The sequence below is a fragment of the Perca fluviatilis genome, chromosome 21 (assembly GCF_010015445.1).
Source record: "Perca fluviatilis chromosome 21, GENO_Pfluv_1.0, whole genome shotgun sequence".
In the NCBI taxonomy this organism is placed as follows: Eukaryota; Metazoa; Chordata; class Actinopteri; order Perciformes; family Percidae; genus Perca; species Perca fluviatilis.
Genome location: NC_053132.1, coordinates 20,245,445 through 20,260,661, shown reverse-complemented (window position 1 = coordinate 20,260,661; position 15,217 = coordinate 20,245,445). Strand labels below are relative to the sequence as shown.

The following is a 15,217-nucleotide window of genomic DNA, read 5'->3' as shown; positions in this document are numbered from 1 at the left end:
AAAGGTGTGCATGTTGTTGACAAAAGTTGTAATCAATAGCTAGCCTTCATTTATTGATTTATAAAAACATTAATACAATTCACTTATTCACTTAGTTAAGTGTAAGCAACTCTGGAGCAGATGAGCACCTACACCTGCTAAAATCCCCATAAACAAACAAAATAAGAATAATGTGAAGGCCCTGAAAGGGCCAGCATCGGACACTGGTGGAGGAAGTATTCAGATCCTTTACTTACTAATACCACACTGTAAAAAATCAATACTCCACTGCAATTAAAATGTTACTTAAGTAAAAGTACATAAGTACAATCAGAGAAAAATACTCAAAGTATTAAAATTAAAATGACTTAATGCAGAGAAATGTCCCCTGTGACTGTTATACTATTTTTATATTATATCATTAGGTTATTACATTCATTACATATACATTCATGGAAAAGCAGGATTTTTGTTTTTTATATCGGACTGCTACTAGGCTACTGATTATTTCCATTGTGGATTAATCTGCTCATTATTTTCTCAATTAATTGATTTATCAATTAAAAATAGTGAGAAATGACATCACAATTACCCAGAATCCCAAGGAAAGAAAAGACTCATGAGCCTCAAAATTGTACTTTTGTACTCCTGCTAAATGTCTTTCTCCTGCCTTTTTATTGACCTGTCTGGGCCAGAGTGATCAGTCTGATTCTAAGGAATTTGGTAGTGACCTTCATGTGCTCCAGTGCGCAATGTAACCTGCAGAGTGATGCCGAGGTTGTGAGTTCGAGCCTCACCTGGCCAGCAGAGTTTTACCATGCAGGGGTTGACTTGAAAGTTAGTAAGAATAACTAAACTGCTAACTTAAACTACTACAGTCCTTGGTCCTTCATGCTGCAGCTTCCTTGATTATAAAAGGTGTGCATGTTGTTGACAAAAGTTGTAATCAATAGCTAGCCTTCATTTATTGATTTATAAAAACATTAATACAATTCACTTATTCACTTAGTTAAGTGTAAGCAACTCTGGAGCGGATGAGCACCTACACCTGCTAAAATCCCCATAAACAAACAAAATAAGAATAATGTGAAGGCCCTGAAAGGGCCAGCATCGGACACTGGTGGAGGAAGTATTCAGATCCTTTACTTACTAATACCACACTGTAAAAAATCAATACTCCACTGCAATTAAAATGTTACTTAAGTAAAAGTACATAAGTACAATCAGAGAAAAATACTCAAAGTATTAAAATTAAAATGACTTAATGCAGAGAAATGTCCCCTGTGACTGTTATACTATTTTTATATTATATCATTAGGTTATTACATTCATTACATATACATTCATGGAAAAGCAGGATTTTTGTTTTTTATATCGGACTGCTACTAGGCTACTGATTATTTCCATTGTGGATTAATCTGCTCATTATTTTCTCAATTAATTGATTTATCAATTAAAAATAGTGAGAAATGACATCACAATTACCCAGAATCCCAAGGAAAGAAAAGACTCATGAGCCTCAAAATTGTACTTTTGTACTCCTGCTAAATGTCTTTCTCCTGCCTTTTTATTGACCTGTCTGGCCAGAGTGATCAGTCTGATTCTAAGGAATTTGGTAGTGACCTTCATGTGCTCCAGTGGCGCAATGTAACCTGCAGAGTGATGCCGAGGTTGTGAGTTCGAGCCTCACCTGGAGCAGCAGAGTTTTACCATGCAGGGGATGACTTGAAAGTTAGTAAGAATAACTAAACTGCTAACTTAAACTACTACAGTCCTTGGTCCTTCATGCTGCAGCTTCCTTGATTATAAAAAGGTGTGCATGTTGTTGACAAAAGTTGTAATCAATAGCTAGCCTTCATTTATTGATTTATAAAAACATTAATACAATTCACTTATTCACTTAGTTAAGTGTAAGCAACTCTGGAGCGGATGAGCACCTACACCTGCTAAAATCCCCATAAACAAACAAAATAAGAATAATGTGAAGGCCCTGAAAGGGCCAGCATCGGACACTGGTGGAGGAAGTATTCAGATCCTTTACTTACTAATACCACACTGTAAAAAATCAATACTCCACTGCAATTAAAATGTTACTTAAGTAAAAGTACATAAGTACAATCAGAGAAAAATACTCAAAGTATTAAAATTAAAATGACTTAATGCAGAGAAATGTCCCCTGTGACTGTTATACTATTTTTATATTATATCATTAGGTTATTACATTCATTACATAGACATTCATGGAAAAGCAGGATTTTTGTTTTTTATATCGGACTGCTACTAGGCAACTGATTATTTCCATTGTGGATTAATCTGCTCATTATTTTCTCAATTAATTGATTTATCAATTAAAAATAGTGAGAAATTACATCACAATTACCCAGAATCCCAAGGAAAGAAAAGACTCATGAGCCTCAAAATTGTACTTAAGTAGAGAAGCCCATTGGTTCCCAAACTTTTTTTTTTACGTCAAAGACCCCTAAACTGACAAATGTAGGTAAAGGACTCCCACTGACATGAATGTGTCCTATGCAGGGTCCCCCATCTGACAGCAACCTCTATATATGAGCCGCTGCTCTACCAACTGAGCTAACCAGGCCCCCATAGTTTTCTATGTTTTTTGCCCGAGCGGGAGCAACGACTGTGGAGAGACACTCACCAACTGTGGTCGAACTGGTCAGCTTACTGGTTGACCTGCTGGACCAGTTTTTTTTACTCCTGCTAAATGTCTTTCTCCTGCCTTTTTATTGACCTGTCTGGCCAGAGTAATCAGTCTGATTTCTAAGGAATTTGGGAGTGACCTTTATGTGCTCCAGTGGCGCAATCGGTCAGCGCGCGGTACTTATAAGACAGTAACCTGCAGAGTGATGCCGAGGTTGTGAGTTCGATCCTCACCTGGAGCAGCACAGTTTTACAATGCAGGGGATGACTTGAAAGTTAGTAAAAATAACTAAACTGCTTACTAAGCTAACTTAAACTACTACAGTCCTTGGTCCTTCATGCTGCAGCTTCCTTGATTATAAAAAGGTGTGCATGTTGTTGACAAAAGTTGTAATCAATAGCTAGCCTTCATTTATTGATTTATAAAAACATTAATACAATTCACTTATTCACTTAGTTAAGTGTAAGCAACTCTGGAGCAGATGAGCACCTACACCTGCTAAAATCCCCATAAACAAACAAAATAAGAATAATGTAGAGGCGGCCCCGAAGACGGGCCAGCATCGGACACTGGTGGAGGAAGTATTCAGATCCTTTACTTACTAATACCACACTGTAAAAAATCAATACTCCACTGCAATTAAAATGTTACTTAAGTAAAAGTACATAAGTACAATCAGAGAAAAATACTCAAAGTATTAAAATTAAAATGACTTAATGCAGAGAAATGTCCCCTGTGACTGTTATACTATTTTTTATATTATATCATTAGGTTATTACATTCATTACATATACATTCATGGAAAAGCAGGATTTTTGTTTTTTATATCGGACTGCTACTAGGCTACTGATTATTTCCATTGTGGATTAATCTGCTCATTATTTTCTCAATTAATTGATTTATCAATTAAAAATAGTGAGAAATGACATCACAATTACCCAGAATCCCAAGGAAAGAAAAGACTCATGAGCCTCAAAATTGTACTTTTGTACTCCTGCTAAATGTCTTTCTCCTGCCTTTTTATTGACCTGTCTGGCCAGAGTGATCAGTCTGATTCTAAGGAATTTGGTAGTGACTTTCATGTGCTCCAGTGGCGCAATCGGTCAGTGCGCGGTACTTATAAGACAGTAACCTGCAGAGTGATGCCGAGGTTGTGAGTTCGAGCCTCACCTGGAGCAGCACAGTTTTACCATGCAGGGGATGACTTGAAAGTTAGTAAGAATAACTAAACTGCTAACTTAAACTACTACAGTCCTTGGTCCTTCATGCTGCAGCTTCCTTGATTATAAAAAGGTGTGCATGTTGTTGACAAAAGTTGTAATCAATATCTCTCCTTCATTTATTGATTTATAAAAACATTAATACAATTCACTTATTCACTTAGTTAAGTGTAAGCAACTCTGGAGCGGATGAGCACTTACACCTGCTAAAATCCCCATAAACAAACAAAATAAGAATAATGTGAAGGCCCCGAAAGGGCCAGCATCGGACACTGGTGGAGGAAGTATTCAGATCCTTTACTTACTAATACCACACTGTAAAAAATCAATACTCCACTGCAATTAAAATGTTACTTAAGTAAAAGTACATAAGTACAATCAGAGAAAAATACTCAAAGTATTAAAATTAAAATGACTTAATGCAGAGAAATGTCCCCTGTGACTGTTATACTATTTTTATATTATATCATTAGGTTATTACATTCATTACATATACATTCATGGAAAAGCAGAATTTTTGTTTTTTATATCGGACTGCTACTAGGCTACTGATTATTTCCATTGTGGATTAATCTGCTCATTATTTTCTCAATTAATTGATTTATCAATTAAAAATAGTGAGAAATTACATCACAATTACCCAGAACCCAAAGGAAAGAACAGACTCAAGAGCCTCAAAATTGTACTTAAGTACAGTAGCCCAGTGGTTCCCAAACTTGTTTACGTCAATGACCCCTAAACTGACAAATTTAGGCAAAGGTAGGCTAAGGACCCCCATTGACATGAATGTGTCCTATGCAGGGGTGCCCCATCTGACAGGATCTTTGCTTTTAGATGTTTTATTATGGATGATACCCATGATCAAAATAGTCATGCATTCTGTCACTTATGGATGGAATAGACTTTTCTTTTTGATGCTGCCTTTTTTAAATCAAGTGATTGTTACTTTCTTACACTGCACTGAAAATTGTATTCTTGTATTTTATAGCTGTCTTATTCTATTTCAGCTATATTAATAAAGCTTCTCTTTAATGAATGTTTGCTCATTCATGTTTTATGTAAATCGCTTTGAATTGCCTTGTTGCTGAAGTGTGCTTTATCAATAAGGCTGCCTTGCCTTATAGTGAAAATAAATGATTCCCCTTTCTGGGGACCCCCCCTGGAACAGGACCCCGGGTCCCGACTCTCCACTTTGGGAACCAATGCAGTAGCCTACTTAAGTAAATGTACTTAGTTACTTTCTACCTCTGCCCTCGGGCAACCCCAGACCAGCTGCACTTTGTGGTCGACCACTGAATGTTTGTTATGGTGGAAACATCCAGCGTGACGCACGTGAAGCAGCAGATAGCGCAGTGGCGTGGAGCCCCCCCACCCACCCCACCCTACCCTGCTGCTGCTGCTGCGGCTGTCCGATAACACCGGGCAGGGAAACAACACGGCCGCGGACATCTTCAGCTTCACACGTCGTCATCTTCACACAGAAGTAGCCTAATTTTTTACTTTTACTCTCCTTTTGCGCGTTTTGGTTAACGGCGTTAATGTGGTGTTAAGATGGTTTTAGGCTTTAAGATGTTGTAAAGTCATCTCACACTCTGGATATTCCACTACAAAGAATTCTCTAACGTCCAGTTCGAGAGGCTGCGATGCTCTCAACGAGGGAGAAAGAGCTCATTGCAGAGATATGGGGAAGACTGACTCCTGTGGCAGAAGATATTGGAGCAGAGGCGCTTCTTAGGTAGGTCCATATTCTGTTGTTGCTGTAGACGTTTCCGAATTATAAACCGTCGGTTTGCAAGGAGATGTTTTATCTTATCTCTTCAGTCAACTTAGACCCACGGAGAAGCTGTGCTATGGTCGGTGACCATACTCATACTTTGGGACTGTCCGAAAATACAAACATTTTGGAAAAACGTTACAAAAAGAAATAGAGAAATGTCTGGAAACGTACTTTCCCCCTTGGCCCCCTATTGTTCTTATTGGAAGTAACACCTAAACACATTTACTACAGATCAGTGGTATGCATTGTAATTTTTATTGGTGATTGCAAGAAAAATTATTTTATTACAAGGCTATTTATTGAATGACTATGGATACAAAAAGTCAAACATGTTTCCATGATGCAACACATGACTGCCCAGCTGTGTGTGTGTGTGTGTGTGTGTGTGTGTGTGTGTGTGTGTGTGTGTGTGTGTGTGTGTGTGTGTGTGTGTGTGTGTGTGTGTGTGTGTGTGCGCGCGCGTGTGTGTGTGTGTGTGTGTTTGTTTGTTCTATATTTCCTGTGAATGTGTATTAATGGCAATAACGTTTAAAAAAACCTGGACATGGCTGGGTTGGCTCAGTTGGTAGAGCAGGTGCACATATACTGAGAGAGGCCTTGATGCAATCCAGGGTTTGAATCTGACCTGTGATGATTTCCTGCGTGTATTCCCCCTCTCTCTCACCTAGCTGTCCTGTCAAAAATAAAAAAGGCGGGAAAGCCCAAAAAATAATCTTAAAATAAAACTTGGACTCACTTATGAATAGCTAAGCCCCTTCCTTATGCCTTATTAGAAAGTGAAAACCCTTCATCAACATGTGTTCCTGAAGAATTGATGGTGTATTTTTTATTATTATAAATAAGTAATTGACTGTATACATTATGGCCATAAAACATTGGTAAATGATTTATCAACTACTGGGTGGCTATTAGTTACCTTTTAAATTCTATATAGGATGTCATGGATGCAAGCTAATTGAAATGACTCTAAGGCTATGTTCACACTTGGTGTCTTTTTTAAGCTGCCAGTGTCTGTTTTACATTATAATCCTATAGAGTAAACCATGTTTTAAAAAAATTCGTGAGTGCTTTTTTAAACGCCACCTCCGACATTTTTTTCTGCAGCTTGCAACTTTTCTGAAAAAAAATGCCCTACGTCCAGCGCTTTTTTTTGACAGCCGACCAATGCCAAGCGGAGACGCCAGACCTGTCGTTTTCATAACAAAAAGAAAAGGGTGCTACCTGTACAGGGAACTCGCTTTGTTTTATGTAACGTTAGTAGCACCGCTCTCTCGCTCTGTGTTCTTTCTCTAGCCCGCTCCACCACTTTGTTTTATCTAACGTTAGCACTGCTCCACATAGCGCTCTAGGATACTGTAGCAGTAGCTGTTGTTATAGCAACAAAAGATGCTCTCGGCTGCTTTTTGGAACCAAAATACGCTGCCAGTTTCTTCCTTTTTTTACTACAAAAGCACCCTAGTTAACGAATGAATGAATGGGCCGTGTGTTCACACCAGGGATGATGATGATGATGATGATGATGATGATGCTGCTGATGATGATGATGATGATGATGATGATGATGATGATGATGATGGCAGCAAAGGAGTGGCCAATATCAGTCTCCATATCTCACCCACTCTGATCGTCAATAATGTTTTCTGTGACTACATTTACAATTTGTTTTGTTTTAAAAATTAATATCTTTTGCCACATTTATGCCTTCACATCCCTAAAAGCCCCTAAAACGGAGAAATTTGGAATCACAGCTGCCCCGTTTTGGTTTGCTGTGTAGTTTAGATGGGCATGAATGGAGACCTTTGGAAATGACGATGCACGTCAGTCAGTCTTATTGGTTAGCTAGGTTTACCTACCTTTCAGTAACAGTTCCACCTCGTCGTTGGTCCAAGCAAATAAATCCCTGGTCTTACTTGTTCGCCATTGTTGTTCTTTCCCAAAAGTATTTTCTGTATTTTCAGGTTGTACATCCATGATTTTGAACCGCTGAGTAACATCGGACAGTCTTCCTGTTACCACTGTCACGCGCTTGCACAATGTATGCGAATGGTCATGTGATGTGCGTTGTGAGGCGTGTTAATATGAACATAGATTAGTTCAGCTACTGTAGCTAAAACTCTTGAGTGGACAGAGATTGTTCTTGTCTCAATACGCCGCTTAAAAAATGAAAACATAGTAGGGTGAATGTAGCCTGTCTTTCAATTACGAATGTGCACCATTGCAACACTACTGACAAGAATTCCAAATTCCTCCACAGGATGTTTGCTACTGAACCAGGTTCCAAGACATACTTTTCCCATCTTGACATCAGCCCCAGCTCCGCTCACCTGCGCTCTCACGGAAAGAAGATTGTTCTGGCCATCGCAGAGGGAGCCAAAGACATCAGCCAGCTGGCCGTCACCCTGGGTCCTCTGCAAACCCTGCACGCTTACCAACTCCGGATAGACCCCACCAACTTCAAGGTGCCTTTACAAGAGCATCAGTTCTACTGATGGATCATACTGAGGAGAATAAGACTTAAAAAATGAATGGTTACTGATTAGTTGTTTCTTATTAACAGTGGTGGGGGAAGTATATAAATTAAAGTACTAATACATTGTAAAGAATATTCGTACATATGCATTTTGGGTTTTTAATAGAACATGTTTACACACTTTAATATTTAAAAATGTTTTCCTCATACTGTCTGTCTGAATATACCTGCATTCACCCTCTGTCTGAAATGCTCAGTTTTAGCGCCTGTCTCTTTAAACCCCCCTCTGAAAAAGCCCAGTCTGCTCTGATTGGTCAGTGTTTCCGGGTCTTCTGCCTCGCAGAAAAATGGCCCCTGTGACTGATATACTATCATATATTATATTATTAGATTACTATTACTCATGCTTTAATGTAAAAACAGGATTTAACTTGTAATTCAGAGTTGTTTGGGGCTTTTTTAAATTAAATTAAATTTCAAACCAGCTCCTCCCCCCAGCATGGCCACTTAATATGCACGTGAATGAGGTCATCATGCCGGTGATGTCTGCATTCTTTATTCTTTCTCTTCACTGTGTATTAGACTTCTGAAAATGTGTCCCCCAGAACAGCGTAGTTGAATAGCCCTGCTGTAAGCTTTTTACCATCAAATTTACCCTCTGGTTAGTGAACAGCTCTTCTTTTTTTTAAGGGTCTTGGAATTTGGCAATAAATTTTTTTTGCTTTTTCTAAAAAAGGAAACCTGTCTTTTGTACAGACGTGTATAAAGTACTAGAGACCCATACTTGAGTAAAAGTACAAGTGCTCTCAGTGATCAAAAAGGGGACTTGAGTAGAAGTTGAAGTGCTCTTTAAGCACTACACTTAAGTAGAAGTACTAAAGTATTCAACATTTGTTGTACTTAAGTATTGCAAGTAGTTTATTTTAAAATGTAATACTCAAGTACTGAAAGTAAAAGTACAAGTACTGTGTTATTTAGTTATTAAAGAAAGCAGTCAAAAATTTGAATATTATATTGTTTATATGATTTCAAATGTTTAGCCTAAAGGACACTTTGGCTGTTGCCAAAGGAATTAACAAATATGAAATATATTATATTATATTAAAAATAACAAATATTAACAAATACTGAAATAAAATGTACAATTATCACACTGTGTCAGTAAAATGAACATCATCTCCAGCACAGTAACAATTAAAGCCCCAAATGTGTGATGACAAGTGTGATGTACAGGAAAGTTAGCAAGCTAGCAACATCCAGATAAACTAGCAGCTTCACATCACAGGGTCAAACGGTTAACATTCAGGACTCACTGCAGACTCAAACAACTCAGGAATAGATTACTCTGCTGCAACAATGGCTAAATAGAAAGAGTACAAACTTACATTGTCTCTGACTTCTGAACGGGCGATCGCTGTAATGAAAAGAAACAAGACGCGATCTTGGGGATTTGTTACGTAATTAGCGTACGTAACTAGCGTAACCGTAACTACACACACTGTAACCTACACAGTCTCCGTGGTGTGAGGAATTCACAACAGTAACGAGTAATCATGCAGCACATAAAAAATTTATCGGAGTAAAAGTATTTCATTTATCGAAAATATGTACTCAAGTAAAAGTGGAAGTAGGAGAAAAAAAGAATACTCCAGTAGAGTACAGATACAGCCTTTTAGTACTTAAGTAGAGTAGTGAAGTAGTTCTACTTCATTACTATACAGCTCTGCTTTTGTATATATATATATATATATATATATATATATATATATATATATATAAAAGACAGGTTTCCTATTTAGTAAACAGCAATAATAAATATTTACTATTGCTGTTTACTAAGTATTTCTTACTAAGTATTTCTTATCCGATTACACGATTAATCTATGGAATAATCGGTAGAATACTCGATTACTAAAATAATCGATAGCTGCAGCCCTAATTGCAACTAATTATTCTTTTTTTTTTTATTTCTTTCTTAGTTACACTCCACCACTGCTAATTAAAATGTTCTCAAGGTTTTCATGGCAGTATGGTTTTGAGTTTTGGGTGGTGCAAAAGTGACACCATTTCACCTCCATATCAGATCAGAGTCCACTGACGTCAGCAGGAGCAACATGGCTGCCATATTTCTCCCAACAGCCCAAGTAGCTTAACACAGACTGTCTGCAACACAAATATATTTTCCATATATGGAAAATATAATATTGTCACACACATTGAGGAAAATAAAATATTGTGGAAATAACCAAATAATAAATAAAATTTAAAAAATATATATTTTGTGATACATTTGTATATGGAGTCTATTTATATCTCATATCTCTCTTAACACATTATTTGAAATATGTGGCATATCATTTTATGTGTATGTTAGATTTAAAGCTGAATGCATTGAGTTTTCTTGGATGTATTATTTTCATCATAATTTCCAATATGATTTGATGTACATGAAGCATGGAGGGGTGTTGTGCCGTGCACCCCTGCCGAGAATTGCATGCATGCATGAAATGTTGCTATTTAGTCTAATAAAACATTGATGACTCAAAACATTCTAAAAATACAGACTTCAAATTATTCATCATCATTGATGAACAAGACAAAGACGTTAATTTAGTTTTTAAACAAATGTGAGGGGACTGTATTTATATAGCGCTACTCAAAGGAGCTTTTACATATTACAGGCACCATTCACCATATTCATACTCTGTGGCCTGTGGTGTCAGATAAACATTCATACGCCAATGGCGCAGCATCAGGATCAATCCCAGGTTCACTGTCTTGCCCAAGGACACTTTGACATGGGACTGCAGAGCAAGGGGATTGAACCCCCAACCTTCTGATTGGTAGGCAACCGCTCCACTACCTAAGCTAAAACTCCCTTGCTGATGCAAGTCAGGCAGGTGAAAGGACTGAAAGGACTTTACTTTGAACTAGCTCCATGTTTATTGATATCTGAATAAGTTGCCGTGAATTTTATATTTTATTTATTTTAAATGAAAGGCCCAACAGGAATCAGCATTGATAACAATAACGATCCTTTATCTTCTCTGCAGTTCTTCTCACACTGTATGCTCGTCACCCTGGCAGCTCACATGCGCAACGACTTCACACCAGTTGCACACGCAGCAATGGACAAGTACCTGTCAGCTTTCGCAGCCGTGCTCGCCGAGAAATTCAGATGAGACCCAGCCACGGGTTTTTAGGAAGTATGTGAACCATTTATGATGTCATACAATGTGAGGTATTTATTTATGTATGTGTAGTTATTATAATGCAATATTTTGTAATAATAAAAATGTGAAACTAACAATTTTCCTGTTGTGTTGTACCATACAAAGGACCAACCATGGGCCAAACCTGTGTTTTTGCATGTGTTATCCCATTTATTACAAATGATGTAATTATGACCATTTTCAAAACACAACATACATTATTAGATTGCAATGCTGTGTGTAATTCAACTCAAAGACATTTGAAATCCCTGCAAGTTGATTTGTATACCATACTATCTTAAATGGAAAAAAATGACAACTTGAAACACAGGGAATCTGATCTGATATTTATAATTGTAATTTGGGTGGCCTTAATACAACAATGATGAACTAATACGTACATAACTTTGTATGTTTACTGATAGTGAATGTGTACCTTAGGTGTAGGGCAGTGTTTTAGAAAATTATTTTTGAGTAATAACGCTGGATTTTTGACCATTTTTGTCTTTAAAATTGTGACAATTTTTGAAAATCTAAATAAAGCAGCAGTAATTTGTATAAACTTGAAACAATAGGAAAGCTGCGATGCAAGAAGTCACTGTGGAAATGTGTGAGGCACAGTAACGGCATATCTACATCTTTTTAGGGTTGCAATGGTATACTGGTTTCATGTATACCATAGTATAAAAATTGACGGTTATCGTATTTGTGTACATTTTCATAGAGCTATCCCTACTGCTGAAATAAACGTGTAATACATTAGTAGCTGTCTGTGGTGCTGAAATAAACAGTATGCGGCGATGCCCTCTAAAAAGTACCATACTCTTAATAACTTTAGTATGTTATTTCTTAGTGTTACTAGAATTATTGAGTTATCACAAGAGGATTAGAAACCACATAAACCAGTGTTATGTGTCTCAGATTTGACTACTACAGCTCTATAGGCAATGATAAGGTAGCATCTTATCATTCACAGAGGTCATTCAAAGTGCTTTACATTGGGCCAGTACTCACCAGTACTGAGAACCGGCACTTCTGTCACACTTTTTGATCACATGAGTCCCCTTATTTCTAATTGTTATTAATAGGCTGATTTTTATGCTAAATATATCATGATTTACTGGGAGAACATCAGACATTCAGCACCCCTGTATAGCCTGAATAGATCGATCCTTTGTGTCATAGCCACATTTTCAGACACTGCAACGATTAGACTGTGAGATTGGTCGAATCAGGCATCCTTACAAGACATACGTATGAATATAAATATATCCAAGACACTGCAATGATCATGCCATGGAACTGCTGAATCAGGGTACTAGCACCTGTTGTGGTCCAATTCAGGCACTGGATAAATGAAAAAACAGACACATTTTTACAAAAGGTTTAAAACCTAATAAATAAAAATACTATAAACAAAAAAGGTGACTAATTAAAAGCTGTGGAAAAAGAGAACAGTCTTTAGCTTAGTGTTTAAAATGGCTACAGTTGGGCCATGTAGTTCCAGGGGTGCTCATGATTCCAGCAGTGGACTAACTGTGGTCACTAACTGACCACTCCCTGCAGATCTAAGAGATCCACCCAACTTGTAAACATGCCTGCAATATAAGTCGAAAAACCATTTTAGTAGTCAACATGATTTAGTGAGGTATAATCTGTCAAATATAACCCTCATGAATGAAATCATATCATTTTGAGACAGAAAAATTCCTTTCAGTCAATAAGGAGAGGCCTCAATCACCTTTTGCCAAGTCAAAAACTATAATGTTACTAGTTATATTGGCCATTTAAAGATTTTTCAGAAGGTAAACATGATTTGCTGGGCTAAAAATGTGTTAAATATAACCCTCATGAATGAAAGCAAGAACGAAACTTTCAGTAATAAGGTGGGAGCTGCAATCACTTTTTGGCAAGTGGAAAACTAAGTTTATAGGCTATATTTTATCTGACAAAAATGGCTGGACTGGTTGGCACAAGTAAAATAATGTAGAGTCATAAGCATAATTGCAAGAAAGATACTTTATTTTATAATGTATAACGTGTTAATTACAGGCTAGGCTACTGCAGTCCGTTTTCCAAATATTAACAAGGATATCAGACGCAGGACTGCCAAACACATATTCCATCGGAAATATAAAAAAAATAGGCTTGTGTGTAATTACGCACGCACGAGAAAAAGAAAGAAAAGAAAAAATAGACTTTTCTTCAGTTTGACTTTATTTCTTTATTGAGGAGACGGGTGAACAGACGTCAGATCTCCTTCATGGTATCCAGATATACGGAAGCTGCTGGGTTTAGTGGTACTGCTTTCCCAGAGCGGACACCACCACGCACAGGAACTTCTGGAAGATGACCTGCGTTGCCGCTGTGAAGCAATCTCCCATTTTGGCGGCGATGGTAATGGTCAGGCAGTCAGCCAGCAGCTATACGAAGGGAAAACAGTCAGTAAAGTCAAAGTCCTTAGTGTGTGTGTGTGTGTGTGTGTGTGTGTGTGTGTGTGTGTGTGTGTGTGTGTGTGTGTGTGTGTGTGTGTGTGTGTGTGTGTGTGTGTGTGTGTGTGTGTACCTTGAAGTTGTCGGGGTCCACGTGCAGCTTCTCCGAGTGCAGGATGCTCAGCTCGGCATAAGTGGCCTTGATGTTGTCCATGTTCTTCAGAGCCCGGTCCAGACCGTGCAGCACCTTGATGCCGTGGGCTGCCGCTTTTTCGTTTTTCATGATGGCAGCGGGGGTGGTGAGGTCACCGAAGGTGCTGAAGTGCCTCTGGGTCCATGGGTAAACGATCAGACACCTGCAGGGGGAGAGACAGGTAGGGTAAGACCGGAAGGATTCTGTTGGATTAACTAGAACACTTTTTTTTTTTTCTACTTCATTTAATTCAACTTTATTTCAGACACACGGGTCCACGTCAGCATGTAAAACACAACCAAACAGGCAAGAACAAACACCGTTACATACATTGAAGTTCATCAGATCAAAGTGATTTAAACACATACAGACATGTCTAAAATAAGAAGTGTGTGGGGTCAGTTAAAGCCATTATAATTACCTTTTTTTTTTTTTTAAATAACTTAAGCGACACATACATTTGTACTATTCCTCAAAAATAGCATGAAAGGTGGGAACATTACTAGTCACAAACTTGCCCTGGTAACACTTTACAATAAGGTACACAAAAAATAGGTAGTTAATGATTAGTTACTGTTTTGCCCTTGTCCATCTATCTCGTCCAGTTTGAGAAAGATTCTGAGCGCGTCATTAAATGCAACCTAAAGCTTTTTCATGTTTGCCCTTCTGTAGCTGCGCCACAACTCGGCTTTTTAGAGGGCTTAACTTTACAATTCAGAGCAGTTGGGTTTTAGTTTTTTTCTCTCTCTCTTCCTGTAGCCTACCTGCGCAGAGCCTTGGGGCCGATGTCATCATAGTCCAGGTTGGAAAAGATGGTGCTGATGACTTTGCGCTCCTCATCACTCCACTTAACCATGGTGGCTCTTTTTTTTAATTTGTGTCCTGGCTTTACAGAAGAAAAAAAAGCTGAATCGTTTTCTGGCTACTACTCCGGCTCGACCCGCGTTTATTTAAGCCAAAGCTCCCCCACCCGCTCCCCCGGCTGTGATAGGCTGGAGATGAGAGTTTCAGATAAGCTGCAAACTCGTCCAGGTGTTTCTAGAAAGTTGGACAAGGATCCGGCTGCAGCCTGTAGCTGACCCTCACATGCACGTCACTTCAGCCTGTCCTGCGCCCACCTCGCGCGTCACCCTAACCGTCACCCCACATACAGTACTGACCAGTGCCAAATTGGCGCAGCCTATTAACATATTTACAAAGATTGAAGTCGATTTTTCAGGCTCGGATAAAAGAAGTCAATATGAGAAATTTGTTTTCAGCCTCCACTTTCAT

General features: G+C 38.2%; 2 protein-coding genes and 2 non-coding genes across 4 annotated transcripts; 3 read left to right on the top strand and 1 right to left on the bottom strand.

The window, feature by feature from the left end:
* Positions 1-2,788: 2,788 nt before the first annotated feature.
* On the top strand, positions 2,789-2,882 carry trnai-uau. Its single transcript has 2 exons — positions 2,789-2,826; positions 2,847-2,882. It is a non-coding gene; the product is annotated as a tRNA-Ile (tRNA).
* Positions 2,883-3,725: 843 nt separating this feature from the next.
* trnai-uau lies at positions 3,726-3,819 on the top strand. Its single transcript has 2 exons — positions 3,726-3,763; positions 3,784-3,819. It is a non-coding gene; the product is annotated as a tRNA-Ile (tRNA).
* A 1,445-nt stretch (positions 3,820-5,264) lies between these two features.
* zgc:163057 (uncharacterized protein LOC563335 homolog) lies at positions 5,265-12,082 on the top strand. Its single transcript, XM_039789352.1, has 3 exons — positions 5,265-5,596; positions 7,893-8,097; positions 11,162-12,082. The coding sequence occupies exons 1-3, from the start codon at positions 5,505-5,507 to the stop codon at positions 11,288-11,290; spliced, it is 426 nt and encodes a 141-aa protein (XP_039645286.1). The 5' UTR covers positions 5,265-5,504; the 3' UTR covers positions 11,291-12,082.
* Positions 12,083-13,516: 1,434 nt separating this feature from the next.
* Positions 13,517-14,894, bottom strand: LOC120551738 (hemoglobin subunit beta-1-like). Its single transcript, XM_039789276.1, has 3 exons — positions 14,710-14,894; positions 13,886-14,108; positions 13,517-13,743 (listed from the first exon to the last, which is right to left on the bottom strand). Exons 1-3 carry the CDS (start codon positions 14,799-14,801, stop codon positions 13,615-13,617), a joined length of 444 nt encoding a protein of 147 aa, XP_039645210.1. The 5' UTR covers positions 14,802-14,894; the 3' UTR covers positions 13,517-13,614.
* Between the last annotated feature and the right edge of the window lie 323 nt (positions 14,895-15,217).